Source organism: Oryctolagus cuniculus, chromosome 11, assembly GCF_964237555.1.
Source record: "Oryctolagus cuniculus chromosome 11, mOryCun1.1, whole genome shotgun sequence".
In the NCBI taxonomy this organism is placed as follows: Eukaryota; Metazoa; Chordata; class Mammalia; order Lagomorpha; family Leporidae; genus Oryctolagus; species Oryctolagus cuniculus.
This window is the reverse complement of record NC_091442.1, coordinates 73,415,438-73,438,403: the sequence shown is the minus strand read 5'-3', so window position 1 is coordinate 73,438,403 and position 22,966 is coordinate 73,415,438. Positions and strand designations below refer to the sequence as shown.

General features: G+C 39.1%; 1 protein-coding gene across 2 annotated transcripts in view; it reads left to right on the top strand.

Annotated features, from left to right (window-relative positions):
• The window catches only part of PTPRR (protein tyrosine phosphatase receptor type R), a 288,370-nt gene that overhangs the window by 31,763 nt on the left and 233,641 nt on the right, over nucleotides 1–22,966 (top strand). For both annotated transcript variants that reach the window (XM_008256786.4, XM_070052633.1), the window contains exon 2: nucleotides 8,687–8,985. In XM_008256786.4, the coding sequence (XP_008255008.3) occupies nucleotides 8,687–8,985 (299 nt within the window). The remainder of the gene's footprint in view (nucleotides 1–8,686; nucleotides 8,986–22,966) is intronic.

Sequence of the window (22,966 nt, the reverse complement as noted above, 5' to 3'; positions counted from 1 at the left end):
TCTTTCAATTTCTGTTTGTTATGGAAGGTCTTTATTTCACCCTCATTCATAAATGAGAGCTTTGCAGGGCACAGTATTCTGTGCTGACAGTTTTTTTTTTCTTCTGTTAAGACTTGAAATATATCTCATCATTCTCTCCTAGTCTGTAGGGTTTCAGATGAGAAGTCAACTGTGAATCTAACTGGAGATCCTCTCAAAGTTTCTCTTGTGCACATTTTAGAATACTTTCTTTATGTTTTACTGTTGAGAGTTTGACTACAATGTGTGGTATTGAAGATATTTCTGATCATGTCTATTAGGAGTCCTAGGTTCTTCCTACTTGAATGTCTCTTTCTTTTTCCAAATTAGGGAAGTTTTCTGTAATTATTTCACTAAAAAGACCTTTTAATACATTCTCTCTTTCCACATCTTCAGTAACTCCTTAGACCCATATGTTGTGTCATTTCATAGTATCATGTAGATCTCCAACATTGTCTTTTAGTATTCTAATTTCTTCTTCATGTTTTTTTTTTCTGACTTTAAAATTTCCAGAGATCAGTCTTCTAACTTTGATATTCTTTCTTCTGCTTCACCAAGTCTATTTTTAGGGCTTACCACCTCATTCTTTTTTTGTTCTATTTAATTCTTCGTTTCTAAGATTTCATTTTGATTTCTCATTAAGATCTTAATTTCTTGGGAGAAATGTTCTTGCATGCCTTGTACAGATTTCATTAGCTCATGGATTTGCTTCTGATTACTTCTAAGCAATCCTACAATCAACATTTTGAATTCCATGTCTGCCATTTCTTCAGTCTCTTCATTGTCACATTCTCTTATTTAGGTGTTGTGTTCTTTTCAGGGCAGAATATTGTCTTATTCTTGTTTCTTGAATTGCTGTATTTATTATTCAATATTTGTAGAGATATTTATTGGTTTCTTTTTAGTTTTGTTTTATCTCTATGATGAATTTTATCTTTAGACTATTCCTCTGTGGCTTAGTGGAGTGTCTGCTTTTTCAGTGAGTACCCAGAGGTGTGTGGTAGGTGTGGCCAAGGAGCTCTGTTCAGTGCTCTTTGGTGAAGGGAGTGTCCAAGATGACACCCTGGTTTGGTGTAGTAAATCTCCTCTTTTTTTTTTTTATCAGAAGGGAGGTTTGTTCTGCTGTATTGGCATAGTCTCATGTTCACCTCCTCTCCTCAAAGGAGACCAGTGCCTGGGCGAGTGGGTACATTATTTGTCTGTGCTGCCCCAAGAACCAAACAATGGATCTGTGCAGTCCTTAGCGTGAACATGGATTCCACAGCAGTGACCCTCACCAGGGAATCCGGGAACCCTGAGCATGTGGAGCCATCCACAGTGATTGCCCACCGACCTAGCCACACTATGAGCCCTCCCATGCAGCCACAGTGTTTTCACAGTCCCAGCACACAAGCCTCCCACAGTCATAAGCACCCAGGCTCCCTTCAGTTCTCCCAGCCAGATCTAGGCATCTCTGCTCTGCTGATTGCTGGGCCCATGTACAGGAGCTGGCACAGCTGATATATATATACAAAATGCCACTTGTCTTCTCCAAGATTATTATAGGATGCTCATGCAAATGTGCCCCCTTTTTTCTCCTCTAGTTTGAGAGGTACGCTTTCCCCCTCAGGGCTCCAAGCTGGGCCTATGCCAGGCTCTTCCTGCAGCTTATTGCCAGTGGCTTGGGCTGCTGCAGAGTGGTCTCACCTCATTCCCCAAGGCTGGTGCTAAGGTTCTGGGCTGCTTGAGTCCTGAGTTGTGTGCATCCACACCCTCCACATAGGGTCCCTCTAATTTGCATGAAGTGTCCCCTGCGATTTTCTCCCTAACTCTTCCCTGAGACTGTACTCTCTCCACTTTTTTTAAAATTATCTTTCCTTAGACTAGAGCAGTAAGCTCCCTCCCTATTCTGCCATCTTGGATCTTTCCTCTCCTATTCTATTTTCTATCAATAGCCATTCACTTAATTGTAAATTGTATCTGTGCTGGATGACCCACGAATTCTCTCTCTCTGTAACCATGAATTGTGCACTTAGTTTTCCAACTCCTATTTTAGCATCTTCACTTCATGTTAATAGTTTTCTCAGTCTTAACATTTCAAAACTGTTTACCTGGGTGTACTCATCAGGTTGAAGTGAAAGAGTATTTGAGGACAGAGAAGAGAAAACTAATTCTAGACACAAGTGCAATAGTTCTAAAACTTCAGAATTTGAGAATAACTACATTATAAATCCAGATTCTTAGACTGTATCTACAGATGCAATGTTATGATGATTTATGACTGGGGTCTGGGAAACTACATCATAATATCTCAGATGATTCTGGCATAGATCTATCTAAAGACAGCACTTTGAACAAATTTTTCCTACTTAATGGCCAGGGTAGAACCCCTGAAATTACGCTCATATCTTTGTTACTCATTACTCAAGGACAAGGCAAGACTAAACCTTTTATATAGACAATTAGATAAAGCTGAGAAATTTTTATCGTGTTTCAGCTATACTTCAGATTAGATTTTTTTACCTTTTTTCTTTAGGCTAATTTTAGTACAAAAGACATTTGTTAGCTGGATGCACATATTCCATTTACGTAAAGCAAAAAGGTTTTTTTAAATGCTCGCTGTGATTGATACCATATAAAAAAGAAAAAACTGAAGAAAATTGTATACTTTTCTCATCTTTTCATTTATTTCTCTCCTCAGAAATCTACTTTCTTTGATGTTACAGACTGATTATTTCTTTTTTACTTAATATTTACTGTGATTCTGGAGTAGAGAAATTGCTAGTTTTTATAGTCGTTGCCCTCTGTCAAGCCTTGTGTCACCAACATATATCTCTAGCATCAGTAACAATTCTGTTTCATCAGTATTCCTTTAACTTTCACATAGGGATATAAAAATGGGCTATTTTCTTAGCACAAGTTCTTTCTTCCATTATAAAGTAGTTTGAGAATCACCTTCTGGTGCCAGCAGCTTCAGCCTTTTAGGTCATTCAAATCAAAGTTGTAGTTCATGTGTATTCTGAAATAGCAATAAAAAATAATCATTATATTTTCAATTATGAACACACTAAATAGACTAACTTTTTAAACCAATTCTGCTACCACGATTTGATAAATATGATGATTTGGCAGTAATTACCTTGAAATAACTATAAATTTTGTTTCTCTGAGTGAAAGAAGAATTCATCAGCTTTGACCAAAAAAAATCATTAGGAATATATGGAACATTATGAAATTCATAGGAAGGAATTTCAATGTTGTCATTCTTATCACTCTTTTATTAATGGAGAAAGGTGATAAAATCTTTTAAAAGTATGTGACTTTTGAAGACAAAGTATTAATTTAGTATTTTACTAAAAGTAATTTACTAAATGATGTGGGGATATTCTAGAAGAGTCTCCATAATCCTAAATGTTGAGCAACCTCCTCCCTCTTCTCTCAGAAACTGATATTGTGGAGAGCTACAACAAAGAGATTATCTGATATGTGATAGTTAATAAAGAATGCAAAAAAAGATATAGGAATGAAATGGACATCGTGATTTTGTTTTTGTTTTTGTTTTGACAGGCAGAGTGGACAGTGAGATAGAGAGGCAGAGAGAAAGGTCTTCCCTTTCCATTGGTTCACCCCCCAATGGCTGCTGCGGCCAGTGTGCTGTGGCTGGCGCACCACGCTGATCCAAAGCCAGGAGCCAGGTGCTTCTCCTGGTCTCCCATGTGGGTGCAGGGGCCAAGGACTTAGGCCATCCTCCACTGCACTGCCGGGCCACAGCAGAGAGCTGAACTGGAAGAGGAGCAACCAGGACAGAATCCAGTGTCCTGACCAGGACTAGAACCCCAGGGTGCCGGCGCTGCAGGCGGAGGATTAGCCTATTGAGCTGCAGCGCCGGCTGGACATCGTGATTTGATTGTTGTTTTTAACTCTTGCTTATACTCCTGTGCATTTGTAGTATTCCTACATTTTACTTGTTGAATTTTATAATTAATGGTGCATTAAGACTGTGATTATACAGTAGATTAAAATCATGTTTTTACAAAAATTTTAAAAAGGGAAGGAAGAGGATGAGGGAAGGAGAGAGAGAGGGAAGGAAATATGGTTTTCTTCTAAGAATTGTACCTATGGGCACATGCCATGGCTCACTAGGCTAATCCTCTGCCTGCGGTGCCGGCACCCCGGGTTCTAGTCCCGGTCGGGCCGCCAGATTCTGTCCTGGTTGCTCCTCTTCCAGTCCAGCTCTCTGCTGTGGCCTGGGAGTGCAGTGGAGGATGGCCCAAGTGCTAGGGCCCTGCACCTGCATGGGAGACCAGGAGGAAGCACCTGGCTCCTGGCTTTGGATCAGTGCAGCGCACCGGCCGTAGCAATCATTTGGGGGGTGAACCAACAGAAGGAAGACCTTTCTCTCTGTCTGTCTGTCTCTCTCTCTCTCTAACTCTGTCTGTCAATAAATAAATAAATAAATAAATAAATAAGAATTCTACCTATGAAGTAGATGAAATCTATTGTCTTTATATTAATAAAATTTCTAATAACAAAAAGAAATAGAATATATATTATTTTATCCTAAGTTACATTTAATACTCTTCATTTAAAAATGATCCCTTGATTTGGGAAAAGCATTACATATGCTTGAGCAAACTTGCGTTTCTTACCCTAGAGACAAGGTCTTCTGTCTATGGAGGAATATATAATTTTTAGTAGCATGAGAACTCTATCTGCCCCAATAGTGCTAGTGAAATTGAGCTTGTTGATAGCTAAGATTTGCAGACTTGCAAGTTCTTGCAAGCTTTAGTAAGTGAAACATGAAATTGTAGGGGGTTGGGGAAGAATGATTGTACAAAAAAGATAAGCAATTTTCTGTGGATGGTAGTTATAGAGATTATTTTTGCCGTAGGCTTGCCAAGGAAAGGTACAAAATACTTAAGTTTGCTAGGCACTAAGTGGATGGCATTACTATCTTGTGATTTGTTTGCTTACTTATCATTTTATAGAGAGGAACTCTTTGCTTCTCTAATTGGCATTTGACCTGGTGCTATTTTTTTTTAACTTTTATTTAATGAATATAAATTTCCAAAGTACAGCTTATGGATTACAATGGCTTCCCCTCCATAACATCCCTTCCACCCGCAACCCTCCCCTTTCCCACTCCCTCCCCGCTTCCATTCACATCAAGATTCATTTTCGTTTCTCTTTATATACAGAAGATCAGTTTAGCATACATTAAGTAAAGATTTCAACAGTTTGCTCCCACACAAAAACATAAAGTGAAAAATATTGTTCGAGTACTAGTTATAGCATTAAATCTCAATGTACAGCACACTAAGGACAAAGATCCTACATGAGGAGTAAGTGCACAGTGACTCCTGTTGTTGACTTAACAAATTGACACTCTTGTTTATGGCCTCAGTAATCACCCTAGGCTCTTGTCATGAGCTGTCAAGGCTATGGAAGCCCCCTGAGTTCACCGACTCTGAACATATTTAGACAAGGCCATGGTCAAAGTGGAAGTTCTCTCCTCCCTTCAGAGAAAGGTACCTCCTTCTTTGATGACCCATTCTTTCCACTGGGATCTCACTCACGGAGATCTTTCATTTAGGTTTTTTTTTTTTTTTTTTCCAGAGTGTCTGGGCTTTCCATGCCTGAAATAGTCTCATGGGCTTTTCATCCAGATCCGCATGCCTTAAGGGCTGATTATGAGGCCAGAGTGCTGTTTAGGACATCTGCCATTCTATGGGTCTGCTGTGTATCTCACTTCCCATGCTGGATCATTCTCTCCCTTTTTGATTCTATCAGCTAGTATTTGCAGACACTATTCTTGTTTATGTGATCCCTTTGGTTCTTAGTCCTATCATTATCATCAATTGTGAACAGAAATTGATCACTGGGACTAGTGAGATGGCATTGGTACATGCCACCTTGATGGGATTGAATTGGAATCCCCTGGTATGTTTCTAACTCTACTGTTTGAGGTAAGTCAGCTTGAGCATGTCCCGAATTGCACATCTCTTCCCTCTCTTATTCCCACTCTTATATTTAACAGGGATCACTTTTCAGTTAAGTTTCAGCACTTAAGAATAATTGTGTATTGATTACAGCATTCAACTAAAAGTATTAAGTAGAACAAACAAAAAAAAAATACTAAGAGGGATAACATATCAAGTTGCTCATCAACAGTCAGGGTGAGGGCTGATCAAGTCACCGTTTCTCATAGTGTTCATTTCACTTTAACAGGTTTCCTTTTTGGTGCTCAGTTAGTTGTCACCTATCAAGGAGAACAAGTGGTATTTGTCCCTTTGGGATTGGCTTATTTCACTCAGCATAATGTTTTCCAAATTCCTAACAGGGATCACTTTTCAGTTAAAATTTAAACACCTAAGAATAATTGTGTGTTAATTACAGAGTTCAACCAATGGTACTAGAACAAAAAAAAAAAATACTAAAATGGATAAAGTATTACATTGTACATCAACCGTCAGGACAAGAGCTAATCAAGTCGGTGCTATTTTTTTAGACATATGAGATCCTTTTATTTTATTTAAAATTATGTTTATTTTAATGTAAAAGTGAGAGTAAAATCTCCCATCTACTGATTCACTCCCCCAAATATTCCAACATCAAGGACTAGGCCAAGCTAAGGCCAGGAGCCTGAAACTCCATCCAGGTACCTCACAAAATGTGACAGGGACCCAAGAATTTGAACCATCATCTTCTGCTTCCTAGGCTGGGCATTAGCGGGAAGCCAGACTGAAAGTGAAGTAGTCTAGACTAGAATGATGCACTCCAATATGGGATACAGGGGTCCCAAACACCAGCTTAACACAATGCCTACCCCATGATATTCTTTTTGATTCACATGTGTCATCTACTTCCATCTGTGGCCACTGACAAATTAGGAGAAGCAGTTATTCAATTCAATAGATAATTTAATAGAATCAGTATAGATGAGGGACCATTGATATGCTGCAGTGAATTAAGCCACCACTTGCAATGTTGGCCATATCCATATTGGAATACTGGTTGGAGTTGCTCCACTTTTTTTTTAAAGATTTATTTTATTTATCTGAAAGTCAAAGTTACACAGAGAGAAGGAGAAGCAGAGAAAGAGAGGTCTTCCATCCACTGGTTCACTTCCCAATTGGCCACAACAGCCGGAGCTGCGCCAATCCAAAGCCAGGAGCCAGGAGCTTCTTTTGAGTCTCCAGTGCGGATGCAGGGGCCCAAGGACTTGGGCCATCTTCTGTTGACTTCCCAGGCCATAGCAGAGAGCTGGGTCAGAAGTGGAGCAGCAGTTCTCAAATCAGTGCCAGGCAGTTCTCAAATCAGGGATGCCAGCACTACACCACAGTGCTGGGCCCCACTCCACTTCTGATTCATCTCCCTACTAATGTGCCTCAGAAATCAGTGGAAGATGGCCCAAGTACTTGGTCTTCTGTCACCCACATAGGATACCAGGATGAAGTTCCAGGTTCCTGGATTCAGCTTTCCCCAAACTTGGCCATGAAAGCCATCTGGGGAGTGAACCAGCAGATGGAAGATCTCTCTCTCTCTCTGTCTCTCCTTCTATTTCTTTCTCTCTCGCGCTCTCGCTTGCTCCTATCTCTGTGTGTATGTGTATGTGTCTGTGTGTGTTTATGTCTATGTGTCTTTCTGTCATTCTCCCTTTCAAGTAAATAGTTAATTATCTAGGGAGAAAAAGGAGAAATAAGAATGAATGTATTCGTATTAGGCTCAGTTGTTACTAACAAAGTATTTAACATAACATAACATAACAGTAGCTGGAAGAAGATAGAGAATTATTTCTTTCCCATATAACATCTGAGTGGGAACTCTGGGCTTTGGTATGGATGATAATTCTACTTTTGTCATAGAGCAGTATCCTTTTGTCTTACTGCCCTGCCATCTTTAGCTATAGCTCCTGCCTCATATTCCCACCAGGTCATCTTCATTTTAACTAGCACAAAGGAGAAAAGGTAGAAAGATAGAGCACAGAGCAGGTCACATCCTGTCTCTTCTCATGCCGTGTTGCCTCACAACCCAATTGCTATATCTTGACCAAATGGCATTATAATTGTAGAGAAAGCTGGGGAATGCAGTTTTTATCTGTATGACCATATTGCTTGTCAGAAAAAGAGAATGGATATTGTTAGACAACTAAACATTGCAACCAGCATGAATGTATTCAAATTTCTTCCCTCAGTGAGCTTAAAATATTCTGCAAGAATTTTAAGAAACTGCATATATCCAATTATAATACAAGCTAGGTAAAATAAGTATGTAATGAAAGTTGTAAGAAATGTAATATAAAGGAAGGAAAGTTTAAATATGATATAAATGTTTATCATCTGAGAACCATATAGGACATCTAGAAATAGAAGTCTAATGGGCCATTAGAGCTGTGAGTTTAGGTAGAAGAGGAAATGCCTTCCAAAATAAAAGTACAGAATATCCAATTCATAGGGCTTTTTCAAACTACGCCCACTTTTGTCCACATAAACTCTCCAAGGTGCCTCCACATCAGCAAGTATGTTCTATCTGTAGGAGACGATGCAGCAGGGGAAAAAGTGGTGACAAACTAATCTAAATCCTGCACAAGCCGAAGTCTTCTAAGAAAGGTTCACTCTCTTTATCAAGTATTTCTGCCAGTCTTACTGAACAGGATCTTTGATTTTCTTCCTGCTTTTTCCTCTTTCAGGAAGCTTTTCTGGAAATAATGATCCCTTTCTGGCGATTCATCAGAAGAAGGTTGGGAAGCCGATATTCATTTATCACCATTCACAAGACATTGAGAAGAGCCTGGAAATAGCTCCACAAAAGATATATAAACATAGCTACCATGCCTCTTCTGAAGCTCAAATACGCAAACGCCACCAGATGGTTAATTCGGCATTTCCTAGACCCGCCTATGACCCATCTCTCAATCTATTGGCCGTGTCTGGTCAGGATCCTGAGGTGGAAAATCTTCCAGTCCCAGCAGCGAATGTAATTGTGGTGGTGAGTACCGCATTTAACTGATGCTCAGGCTCTGTGGTTGGCGTTTGAGAAAGAAAACAATTATTTACCACAGTACTTCTCCTTCTGATGTTTCTTTCTGTGGTTTGGTTACTGTCTGTTTGCTTCCTCCCATAAAACCATAAAATTTGTCTGTATCCTCTGCTCATAGCACAACTCGTGGTACATAGCAAATGCTTAATAAATATTTGAATAAAAGTTACTTTAGGAAAACTTGCATTATAGTAGATCATATCCTATACTAAGCCTTCTATGTTAATTTGTTCTAAAAAGTAGGATTTTATGTCAGCCTCTGTGAAAAAAAATAGTACTTAACTAAAGATCCTTTGGTCACTTGACTTAAATTATAACAAAAGAGACAGCTGAGAGGAATGGAGTGCAGGAGGAGAGAGTTTTCTGTTTCTGGAGTAAATAAGATGGTTTTGGAATACTTGGTGGATAATATCTCTAATATCACTGGAAAAGCATCATCTGTTCTTAATCAAGATGATATAATTGTCCCACTGCTTACATTTTCAGAATAAGTAACTCAGACCAGAGGTTCCCAATTTGTGGAGGTTATAGTTTAAATAAATGCTGAAGTTGGGTTAGGATTAAGGTTAGGGTTAGGGTTAGGATTAGGGTTATGGTTAGGTTCCGGGTCCCTCTAACCCTATTTTAAATGAGAGGGACCCACTATCCCTCTTATTTGAAATAATAGAAGGATCCACATTAAAACTATAAATAAATAGCTAAATAGTTGTTATTGCATTTGTTTCTGAAATCAAATGGGCTGACACTTCAGGCCAAGGCAATACAATGAAACCATGTTTGCATCTTAGCAATCTCTCTGTATATCAAATATAATTACATTTTTTTAAAGATTGTATTTATTTATTTGAAAGGTAGAGTTACAAACAGTGAGAGGGAGAGACAGAGAGAAAGGTCTTCCAGCCGTTGGTTCACTCTACAAATGGCTGCGATGGCCAGAGCTGTACCCATCTGAAGCCAGGAGCCTGCAGCTTCTTCTGAGTCTCCCACATGGGTGCAGAGGCCCAAGGACTTGAGCCATCCTCCACTGCTCTCCCAGGCCACAGCATGGTGCTGGATTGGAAGAGGAGCAGCCAGGACTAGAATCAGCATCCATATGGGATGCCAGCGCTGCAGGTGGAGGATTAACCTACTGTGCCATGGCGCCGACCCCCAAATGTAATTAAATTTAACAAGCTTAGTTTTCTCTTAGTTTTAATCTACTACATACAATATACTTAGTATGAGAATAATTGATGTTTTAAGCTAGTATACACTGAGTATTATGATACAGTTGTCAAGTAGGGTATCTGGAAATAGAGACAAATGAAACTGGCTCTCCTGTTCTGCTTGAGACATTTCAAAGAGGGGTGTGGAATCTCAATAAATCAATAAAAATCATAAACTGAGAATACAAGATGAACCCATTAAAAGAAAATATGTGGGTCATTTGGCCTGCTCAAACACTTAAGCAAGTTTTTTGCATTGGCATGAGTGACATGTTCTAAAGGTGAAAGTCATGTCTATTCAATGTTTGTCTATTCAGTGATGATAAATGATGTTAATATCTGTGCCTGGCTATGTTTGTGTTAATGCTAGGGCTCGTGGGAGATATTTCCTCTAGTAACCATCATATTATTGCAAACCATTGAATGTTTTATTTTCTGTTTGACTCTTGTTTTTAAATATTGATTTATTATTTATTTGAAAGGCAGAGTTACAGAGAGAGAAAGAGGAAGGGAGGGAGGGAGGGAGGAGGGGCGGGAGGGAGAGGAGATGAAGGGAAGGAGGGAGAGGGGGGGAGAGAGAGAGAGAGAGAGAGAGAGAGAGAGAGAGAGGAAGAAAATGAATTGATCTTCCATCTGCTGGTTCATTCCCTAAATGGTCGCAATGGCTAGGACTGGGCCAGGCAGAAACCAGGGGCCTGGAACTCCATCCAGATCTTCCATGTTAGTGCAGAGGCCCAAATATTTGGGTCATCTTTCACTGCTTTCCCCAGGCAAATTAGCAGATGGAACTGGATTGGGAGTGGAGCAGCCCAGACTCGAATGTGTGTTCATGTGGGATGCTGGCATCACAGGTGGAGGTTTAGCCTACTGTGCCACAATGCCAGTCCAAGTCTTTGACTCTTAGTCATTGTGGATTATAGTTGGAGGGGTTGGTAGAATCTTGTGGTGACATGTGTTGTCTAGTTAATTTAATATTATAAGCAATAAAAGGCATTAATGAGGAATTTGGGTGACTCATTTCACTTTCAGGCTATTTGTGGTATGGAGACTCATGAAGAAGCAGGGCTCTTTCTTTTAAGTGATGACTACACAGAGGCAATAGGGAATTTTGCTATATTTGTCTTGCCTCCCTCTCTTGATGAAGCAATCATGTTACTCCTTTAATATCTTGCAATGACAATTGCTACTGCTTATGTTTTTTGTAATCTAGTTACATTGCTTACCTGCATGACAACTCAGTAGTAAAACAAGACAGGTGGGGTTACTTTTAAAATAAATCAATAATTTTTGGTCTCCTCAACAAGCAAAGTGTTTACATGCAACTAAAGATTCAGCTGCTGTGAGTGTCCATTTTATCCAGAAGATAGATGTAGGAACAGAGCATAAAGGATGAAAGGGATATAAACAAGGGTAGCTTAGTGACTTTGATGGAATGTGTTTGTGTCTATAGGGTACACATGTACAAAAAAATGCATATATCAATGCAGAACTTATTGCTTAATGAATGCTGCAATGGTGTTAACAAATTCATTTATGTCTTAATTTGTGTCAAAATGGGCAATGTTAGTAAGTATCAGTTTCTTGAACTGGGAAAATTACTCAAAAAGTGATCTCCAGCCTCCAAATTTTATATGTAACTTCTAAGCCTTCCCAACTCAGAGGAAGAGATCACTTTTTTCCCCTCCAATATTTCTTTGTGCCTTCTTTCTGAGGTCATTGACAATGAATGTAGAATGAGAAATTTAATGGGAACATGAAAGATATATGTGTTCCTCATTCTTTCCTGATGTCCATTTTTTTTTTTAAATTTTTGACAGGCAGAGTGGACAGTGAGAGAGGGAGACAGAGAGAAAGGTCTTCCTTTGCCATTGGTTCACCCTCCAATGGCCGCCGCGGCTGGCACGCTGCGGCCGGCGCACCACGCTGATCCAAAGCCAGGAGCCAGGTACTTATCCTGGTCTCCCATGGGGTGCAGGGCCCAAGCATTTGGGCCATCCTCCACTGCACTCCCTGGCCACAGCAGAGAGCTGGCCTGGAAGAGGGGCAACCGGGACAGAATCCAGTGCCCCGACCGGGACTAGAACCCGGTGTGCTGGCGCCGCAAGGCGGAGGATTAGCCTAGTGAGCCGCAGCGCCAGCCTCCTGATGTCCAATTTGCCAAAACAAAGCATTTCACAAAGCACTTGTCCACAAATGATTTTTTTTTCCTTTTTCATCTTTCTTTTTGTAAACAAGAAAATCTGTAGTTTATTTGTTCCAATAAGGGGACAGCATAATTAGAATGTTTATCCCAAAGAATGGTAATTATGTTCCAAAAACTCAATTAAGAAGCTGTTATTAGGATTTTTGTGCAAACACAATGTAGAAAGAGTATGTATGATCTCAAGGTCAGTTCTGTGGAAAGGCAGAGGGGAGGGAGAAATGCCTTTAGTCAACTGTGTGCTGGAAACTTCACACCTCTTATCACTGGGACCCTAGGATTTTCACAGGCTTCAAGGCCACCAATATCAGTGAAGAAAGAACCCAGGAGTGCAAGTGATGGGTGGAATGGAAGTAGTTACAGGTCTTTCCAGTTCACCATAAGTTTCTGTATTAGGGATCCTCTGGCATAGCCAAGATCTGAGAAAAATTGGGTCTCCTGAGGCTTTCGAAAGACAAGGAGGTGATTTAAGTGTTAGTGAAAAGGGCATGGGGGTGCTGATTATTGCATACTCCGCAAAGAAAAGGGATAAAAAAGGAAGGAGATGGAAAGAGGAAGAAAGGTAGGGGAGGGCAGGGGAGAGTAGAGAAAGGCAGGATATATATGGGGGGGAGGGAGGAAATGAAATGCATCTCCCACCTACTGGTTCATTCCCCAGTGCCTGCCACATGCAGGGCTGCATCAGCCCAAAGCTCGGAACCAAAAACTCAATCCGGGTGTCCCACATGGGTGTTAGAGACCCAACCCCAACCACTTCAACCACCAGCACCTTCTTCCTGTCAGCATGTGCCTTAACTGGAATCAGAAGTGATACCAGGACTCAAACTCAGGCACTCCAATATGGGAAGAGGATGCGCTTTGAAGGTCTTTGAAATTTCCATCTTCGTATTGCCCTGCCATGGTAAAATTATCTTGCATTTTCTGTGTTGTGTGATGTGTATAAATAATTATTGGACACATTACAATATACAAATTGATTTAATTTTAATTTTACATGTGTGTAGTGAATGCCCTATACATGTTTAATCTATGGATGTAGCAATAGAATTCAACCATGTCAAGCAAGTGTATTGGTTAAGAATATTTTATTGCAGGTAACAACAAATCCAACCCAAAATAGAAAAAAAAATTAATGCCTCAAGTACCTACGCCTTTGTAGTTTATCTGGCTTTCAGTATGGTTCAGTCAAAAGCTCAGATAATATGACCGGGATCAATCCTCTGCTCTACCTCCTGTGGAGTGACAGCCTTCTCAGACTGGTTCTCTTTTCTTTTTTTTTTTAAATAATTTATTTATTTCTTTGAAAGTCAGAGTTAAACAGAGAGAGGAGAGGCAGAGAGAGAGAGAGAGGTCTTCCATCCGATGGTTAACTCCCCATTTGGCTGCAATGGCCAGAGCTGTGCCGATCCGAAGCCAGGAGTCAGGAGCTTCTTCTGGGTCTCCCCCATGGGCTCAGGGGCCCAAGGGCTTGGGCCATCTTCCACTGGCCCAACAGAGAGCTGGATTGGAAGTGTAACAGCTGGGTCTTGAACCAGTGCCCATATGGGATGCCAGCACTTCAGGCCGGGGCGTTAACCTGCTGCACCACAGCACTGGCCCCTGGTTCTCTTTTCTTTGTCACAATGTGGTTTGTTGAAACTCCCACAATGTCATTATTTTTTTTTTATTTTTATTTTTACAGGCAGAGTGGACAGTGAGAGAGACAGACAGAGAGAAAGGTCTTCCTTTTGCCGTTGGTTCACCCTCCAATGGCCGCCGCAGCCAGTGCGCTGCGGCTGATGCACCGCGCTGATCCGAAGCCAGGAGCCAGGTGCTTCTCCTGGTCTCCCATGGGGTGCAGGGCCCAAGCACTTGGGCCATCCTCCACTGCACTCCCGGACCATAGCAGAGAGCTGAACTGGAAGAGGAGCAACTGGGACAGAATCCGGCGCCCTGACCGGGACTAGAACCTGGTGTGCCGGCGCCACTAGGTGGAGGATTAGCCTAGTGAGCCGCGGCACCGGCCCAATGTCATTCTTGCATGGTCATGTTCGGTTGGAAAGAGTGTCGCTTTCACACTTATAAATAGTACCTTGGGCTTCCCTGGAACTAGAACAAATTTAAGAACTCATTTCATCTGTGAACAATAGGTAGCCAGATGATGAGATTGGGCTGAGTACTTCAAACTTAAAATGCATGCCCAACCCTTGGAGCTTCCTTATATGTAGTGTATGGGAGGAGAGGTTTCCTGAATAAAAACTGGGGCACTGTTAACAGCAAAGATAGAATCATGCTAGATAGCACCACAGTGTGTGCTAACGCAGAGTATGTGGACTTTGGTTTTTATTAAGACAAAATAAGCTCTTCAAGAAACAAGGAGGATATAAGGATTTACACCTGAGCCTCAGAAATGAGGCTGTGCAAACTGACAGAGGTCATACTCTTAACTCTAATAGTGCCACAAATAGGCAACAAATTCACTCCAGCAGAATAAAGATAAGGTGCCTAGGATATGTCCTGAAACCTAGAAGGCTTGCTAATGAGGACTATGCAGTTAGTTCGGTCTGTTGGTTCCATTCTATTACATTCCCCCAAAAGTCTCAAGTTAGTGCAAACCATTGTAGCCTCTGTACTTCTAGATGGTGACTGCTTATGGGCTATAATAAGGCTATGTTGAACCATAGGGAAAGCAGGTGCCTAGACTCATTCCTGAAATAAATAACTTGTCCCTGGTGAGCAAGCTCACATAAAGTATGATCCAAATGCTGGCTTTGGGAAAATTTTGAGTTACTATACGTTAAGGTCATCCAGCATCAAAATAGTAAATACCATTCAAAAATGCTAAATTGATGAAAGCCACAAGTCTATTTAACATGTGGGATGTGACGCAGATGTCTTTCAATATGGTTCTAGAGCACACGGCCCTAGAACCATACTGATATGAATTCTGAGAAAAAAAAAAAAAGTAACCACACAGGAGATTGGTTAAATAACAATTGAAAACATACATGTATACATTGAGAAATAGAAACAGAAGTGCCACAGAGAACTGAGTCCGTATAAAAACTTCAAAGGGGCCTGGTGTTTGGCCTAGCAGTTCAGATGCTGGTTGAAGCACCTGTGTACTTGGGTTCGATATTGATTTCTGCTGCTGACTCCAGCTTTCTGTTAATGTGCACTGTAGGAGACAGCAGATAATGTCTCAAGTGAATTGAGCTCCTGTCACTCTTTTAGGATACCCAAATTGAGTTCCCAGCTCTTGGCTTTAGCCCAGCCAGCCCCAGGCATAGGAGACATTGAAAGAATGAACAGGCATATAAGAGATTCTCTCTCTCTCTCTCTCTCTCTCTCTCACCCTCTCACTCTCTCACTGTCTCACTCACTCTCACTCTCACTCTCATTGTCATACTCATTCCCTCACTCCCTCACCATTTCCTTCCCATAACTATAGTAATAAAATCCAGACATCTTACCTCGGCCTACATCTTACATCACCTGGAATCTAAGATTCAAAGGGTTCTTGCCTGGAGATTCTGATTCCATATTTCTTGAATGAGGCCCAGAAATCTGCATTCAACAAGTGTCCTAGAGGATTCCTGAGTCAGAGGAATTTGGGAAACTCTGCACACCATCTGGCCAATCCCTGTGTCTCTGATATTATCTCCTACTGCTCCGGCCATCTCTCTACTGCTGGACAGCAAAAGTCTTCCTGAATCAGGAACTTTATCCTTCATATTTTCCTGCCTAGATTACACTTTCTGTAATTCTTATGCCTAGCATATAATGAAGGCTCAATAAATTTTTTAAATAAATCAGTGTCAAATAACAGAATGCATTTGTTTCTGGAACTGAAATTTTGAGTGATTTTTAAATTGAATTATTTTGACCTCAAGCTAGAATGAGTTATCTGCTTCCTTCTTCTGCTTCTTCATTTTCTTACTTAAATTTCAATAGAGAGCTTAGATAATGTGAAAACAAAAAAAAAAATACATAAACACTGAGAATATACTGCATCACTGAAAGGAGGGAGTTGTCTTACACCCTGACCACAGTGACTCCCCACTTAAAATTATAGCTTCCAAAAATATTTTTCCCACCTTATTGCTTATTTTTCTTCCTTACATTTATGAACTTTCAGCTACTGCCTTTCGTGTCTCTTTCTTCCCTCAGTATACTGTAAATTCCTCAAGGTTGGAACTTTTCTATATTTTCTAGGTGTATCTCCAAAACAGTACCTGGCCCACAGCTGGAGCTCCAGAACTACTTGTTGAAAGAATGAATTGATACCAAAGAAACAATTCAAAAGCTTATATTAAATAAATAGTCCATCTTATTATTAAGAAAATTTTATTTAGTGCACAATTTTAGCATTTAATTACCTGTTGTTATATGATCTTGTTGTATATTTTCTCTCCCAACATTGAGTAGAAATTCCATGAGAGAATAAATTTTTCCATAAATAAAAGTAGCCAGTCAATGAATATTTGATGGTAGCTTAATTCATTCCTAGTATTCAAAAATCACTTGATTTGACCCTTCCGTAGAAAATAAAAAATGAACCATAGTGTCAAATTAGATTTTATTCTTAGGAAATTCTAGGAAAAGATATTCTGTAACCTACTTCAGGAGTTTGTTTAACCTTTTTTTTTCTACTCTTAATGTAAATGCTTCCTATTAAATTATAAAATCTTGTTATATAATCACCTTTGTTTTTATCCCAAACATTTGCGTTTTGGAAAACTTTGTGCTTAGATTTCCCCAGGCATTATTGTCCCCTTGCAAAATAGTCTTGAAGTAGAAATTCCATTCTTGAGTTTGGCATCCTGACAGTTATAACTGTCACCATCTGTTGCTTTTCTCCATTTCTAGCTACCAAAGCAGCAAGGAGCACACATTCTGGAAATCTGAGAGGCTAAGCTACCTCAATGTCAATGTGACTTTACAATGGTAGGCTATTTAATGCATCTGCTTGTTTTGGATCATATAGACTCAATATTAGAATGAACTCTTAAGCAAGCTGGTTTAATTGATTACCATACTAAAGAAAAGCCAGGATCTCTGGGTACCTTAAATATCATGTGCAGAGAATAATTTAGTTATAAATTTGTTCTGATTCCAAAAGTTATGGGTTTTATAAAGTTGTAAAATGTTTAGAAAATACTATAGAAAAAGAGAGAGGAAATAGAAATAATCTTTAGCTATTAGATAATCAATGGTATCTTGACGTGTGTATAAATATATATGTGTGTATAGTCTTCAAAGTTAATAGAAGATGTATATTAGGAAAAAACTGCAAGAATTTCAAATTTTTCACACAAAAATAAATTTATCATTTAATCCCATTTTTCATAAGCTTTTTGAAATCCCCTAATACCTATATATGCTTTTATTTTATATATGTAATTGTATATGTATGTATTTAATTTATATGGAATTTTATATGCATATTTGTAATTTTTTACTTAGTTTATATTATGGACACCTTTCTAAGTTATTAAATACTTCTATACATCATCACTTTAAAATATGTTTTATCACATGACAATAGGTCTGATCTGATTTCATCATCATTTAAAAAAAATCATCTATTATTTTTCACTTTATGTTTCTGTGTGGGAGCAACCTGTTGAAATCCTTACTTAAGGTATACTAAGCTGATCTTCTGTATATTAAGATAATCGAAAATGAATCTTGATGTGAATGGAAGGGGAGAGGGAGTGGGAAAGGGGAGGGTTGTGGGTGGGAGGGACGGTATTGGGGAGGGAAGCCATTGTAACCCATGAGTCGTACTTTGGAAATTTATATTCATTAAATAAAAGATAAAAAAAAATAAGTTTTATCATTTAAGTATTGACATATCCCCCAACACATTTATTTGTATAAGGAGGCAAATTTTGAGGAGATATAAAAGTTTAATCTATCATATACAGTATTCTTTTTATAGAATCTGATCAAGCAATATATAAAGAATTTGATTTTTATAAACTCTACTCGCTATATAATTGATATATTGAATCTCATATTTATCACTTAGAAAATTATTTATGTTCCATAGATCTTAAATCTTCAGCAAGGGAATATTTCAAACAAACAAGCAGGACTAAAAAAAACAGATGTTATATCCAGAGAATGCATAAACTGTTCTATTACAAGGCTTCTTTAATGAAAATGCAAAATGCTCCTCCTCTTTATGTTACAGCCTGAAAAATCACCTTCTTATTCCAAAATTTCCACAATAATTTCAAAAATTGGGATCTGTGGATAAACAAAAGGTATATTTTCTTTGGAGAAAATGTTTACTTGGGGCTGGCACCGCGGCTCACTTGGCTAATCCTCCACCTGTGGTGGCGGCACCCCGGGTTCTAGTCCCGGTTGGGGCACTGGATTCTGTCCCGGTTTCTCCTCTTCCAGTCCAGCTCTCTGCTGTGGCCCTGGAAGGCAGTGAAGGATGCCCAAGTGCTTGGGCCCTGCACCTGCATGGGAGACCAGGAAGAAGCACCTGGCTCCTGGCTTCTGATTGGCACAGTGCGCCACCCATAGTGGCCATTTGGGGAGTGAACCAATGTAAGGAAGACCTTTCTCTCTGTCTCTCTCTCACTAACTCTGCCTGTTAAAAAAAAAAAAAAGTTTACTTGGAATTCTCAGTTTTCTCTCTAAAAGTGTGAAGAACTATTCTCTGTGTACACTGTGACTGATTTTATTCCTTTTTCTTTCCTTCTTTCTTTTTCTATTTCTCCCTCGTCATAAACACTTATAAATAATGCATGCTATTTTGTTACTATGCAATATTTTTATTTTAAAATCTAACTATTAAGGGATAATGATATTGGACTTTCTGGACATCTGGCCCTGCCCATGCATGATGGAATTGTCACCATTAAGCAAATGCTTTAATTCTGTCAATAGGATCCCCATGACTGGGGTAATGGAAACAATTTGTTCCTTTCTCTTGTTTTAGGAAAATATAGGTGTTAAAAGTTCCTGTAAGGTTCCTCTCTGGGCAATGTACAAAGCTTACTCCCAGAGCCACTCAACAACAGGGATGTGAGGCCATAGCTCAGACAGACCTAAGTGTGGCAGATAATAATATGAGACTGGGTGAGAGAATACAGATTTAGGAAAAGAAGAGGTTGAGATATAGTTGGCCACTGTGGCAGAAGAAGAGAAGACGGGCACAGAGAAGGAACACATAGAAATGTCAGAACTTCATTGTGCAAATTCTTCTGACAGTCCTGATCGCTCAAACAATCCCAGCCATATGTTAAGCCATCATGCCAATCAACATCTGCTTCCTGATCCTTTCATGTGATCCTTGAGGTTTGGCTGTGACCTTGTGAAAGAAGTGCCTGGCTTTCCATTGAACTCAGTGCGGTATGCAGCACACAGCAGTTCTTAGGTCTGTATCCAATCCCAGCTTCCTTCTAATGTACACCCTGAGAGGCTGCATGGTCACTGCTGTCACATGGGAGACCTGGATTCAATTCCAGGTTCCTGGCTTCAGCTTGACCCAGCCATAACTTTTGCAAAAATTTGGAGTGTGAACCAGAGGGTAGAAGATGAGTTGATTTCTCCTTCTCCATTTCCCTCTATCCCTCCCACTTTTCTCTTTTCCTTCCTCCTCCCTCACTCTCTGCCATCTTTAAAACAAGTATACATACATACATACATACATACAGTAAGGGCAGGCTTACTGGCAGTGCTTTAGGCTGGTGTGTTCGTGGTGCCTTACATCCTCTGAGGACGTGGGAAGTGGGTGGCAGTCTGGGCATATGGATATGGATATTGTGACCACCGTGGCTTCTAGTTGTCATAACTTGTAATGGAGTCCTGAGAATCTAGAAATTATCAATAATAGAGGCTAAAGGAAGTATCTCTAGGGCTAGGCCAGTGTTGATATTGAATGAAAAATCTACCAAATTAGATTATTTTTCACTTTCTCTTCAGCAGAATCCAATTTAAATTTGGTTCCTGGAGTTTGGAGAGAAAGATGTTGATGCTGGGGTAAAGTGGTCCATCCATAGGTAATAGAATAAAAGCCAGCGAGGCAGGTTGATGAAGATCAGTAATAGAGTTATCAGCATATAACTGAACACTAACTCAGGGGCCGTGGGCCCTATAAGGCCCAGGAAATCATTTGTTCTGGCTTTGCCAAGGCAACCACAGGTTGAACTCAAAATTCAATAAATCTAAAGCACCCTAATTATTTTTAAATTGACAGTTTTATATGGCCTGCAAATGATGTCATCATATCCAAATAGACCTTGGCAGAAAAAAGTTCCCACTCCTGCAATGACTCAAGCAGCATAACCCAAACTTGGTCTCAACAGTGTTACAGTAATCACCCAACATACTTTAGAAAAGAAAGAATATACACAGGAAATGTTTATCTTCCATTCTATTTGGTTGAGAATATCTTGAGAAGAAAATACTATGCTCTTTAGGTGAGTGACTATTTCAAATGCATTTGCTGCTTCTCACTATTAAATCCATCCGTTGTATTAGAATGACTTTAGAAATGCAAAAATGCATGTTGTCACATTAGTCATCTATTATTGTTTTTTTTTCATAAAGGAGATTGGTTAGAATCTTGTACATAAGACATTTTCTAAATTACATTTTCAATTTTTTTAAATGAAAGCCAGGCTTTATACTCCAAGTAATTTCTTTCCTTCCCTATTTGCCATATTTGGAGCATTTGAGTCCAGAAAAAGAAGCCAACAGGGCATCACTAACTTTAGATATCTTTCAGTTTAGCCAATGGTTTTCACATGAGTTGGTCTTTTAATCAGAGCAGTATGTTAGCAACACATAACTCTAATAGCAAAAAAAATAAATAAATAAAATGATCCCCTTTTGAGAGATAGGCTGAATGTTTACAGACTATTTCTAAGCTTTAAGGAAAAGATGTGTTTGTAAGATGTGTTTGTCCAGTTCTCTGAAAACAATATTCACCTGATACAAATTCTAGGATCTGAAGGACACTGATAACATGTGTCATGATAATCAGGGCTAGCAATCTGTCTGATTCCTGGATTTCCTGGGTTGCATGTTTTAGTGTAATCTAATCATTATGAGTAAATGGAGGCTCTGTATATGCTTGTGTGTCTGTAGTTCGAGAAACCCGCTAATTATTTCATGCATCCCTTGCTGACCTAGGGAGGCTGCATTATTGGAGAATTGCATTGTGTTTTCCTGTTGAGAACATAGAAGTAGAATTATTGTGTTTAGCCAGAAAAAGTAGAGGTTGTTTCTTTGTGCTTTCATCCATCAGACTGAATTCTCTTACTTCAAACTGGTCTGTTTTTAAATAGGAAATCTGCACAGTAACAGCAAGATCTATACTGCCTGGGCTGCTGGGCATATTCTTTGGATGTAGGCTTTTTAAATGTAGAAAATAGTTGTTTATGGAGAAAAAAGTATTTTAAAAATTCTTCATGTGTAACAAATGTTGATGTCTTCTATATATCTTAACTATGATTTTTAAATTAAAAAAAATCAAGTTAATGAAACCAAGTCTGTGCCAAGCTAGTTTACAAAAAAATAGCCAAGTTAAAAGAAACAGTATATTTCTAATGAATAAATTGTTTAAGTATGTCATGGTGAATGGAAATAAATTTGTAATATCTGTAAAGAATAGTGAACAAGTAAAGATAATGGGATTCTTGGATGTGTAAAAGTTTTGAATGGACAGCTAATCCTTATTAATAGAACCATCCATTCAGTCAAAAAATACTCAATGTTTCCTGTGTCCTAGGCTGTAAAATTGATTCTAGGGACAATAGTGAAAAAAGATAAATATAGCTACTGCAGCAAGTTTATGTTCTACTGAGAGAAAAACAAATAACGAAATAAACAAATGAGCATGATGATTCCAGATAGTGATGAATGCAATGAAGAAAGCAAAACAAAAGTATATGTCACATAGAAAGTGATAAGTATCGCATTAAATTGAATATTGAAGGATTCTATTGAATATTCAAGGATGGCTATGGACTGAATCCAGGAACAACTCCTGAATAGAAGCTATATGGTAGAAGAATAACTCTGTAGTTGGCAGAACTATGTTAAAACCCAAAATTAGGCATTTACTAATTGCATTTCCTTCAGTGACTTACTTAACATCTCATATTTCAGTTTCCTTATTTATAAAAAGGGTGGTACTAACCATATCCATCCTATAGAATTGTGGGAATTGACAGAGATAGTGTATTCAAAGCATTTAGCATCGTTCCTGACACACAGTACAGTACCTATAAACGTGGCTGCTAATATTAGCATAATCTGGAATACTTTTATCTTTCCCATCTCAGTACAAGAATACTTGTATGTCTCCTGAGCCATGGGTTGGCTTCTAAGTATATTTTAAATGCTGCAAATCATATTTCCTTTTTTCTCTTGCCTGTTAGAAAGCTAAGAGCCAAATTTGTGGTCTACCTCTAACAAATACAGAGAACTTCACTCTGAGTGCCTTATTTATTTTGTGATCTAATCCCGTTCTTGGCTGAATGTTTTCTTTTCGTCATTCCTTTTCCTTATAATTCAATTT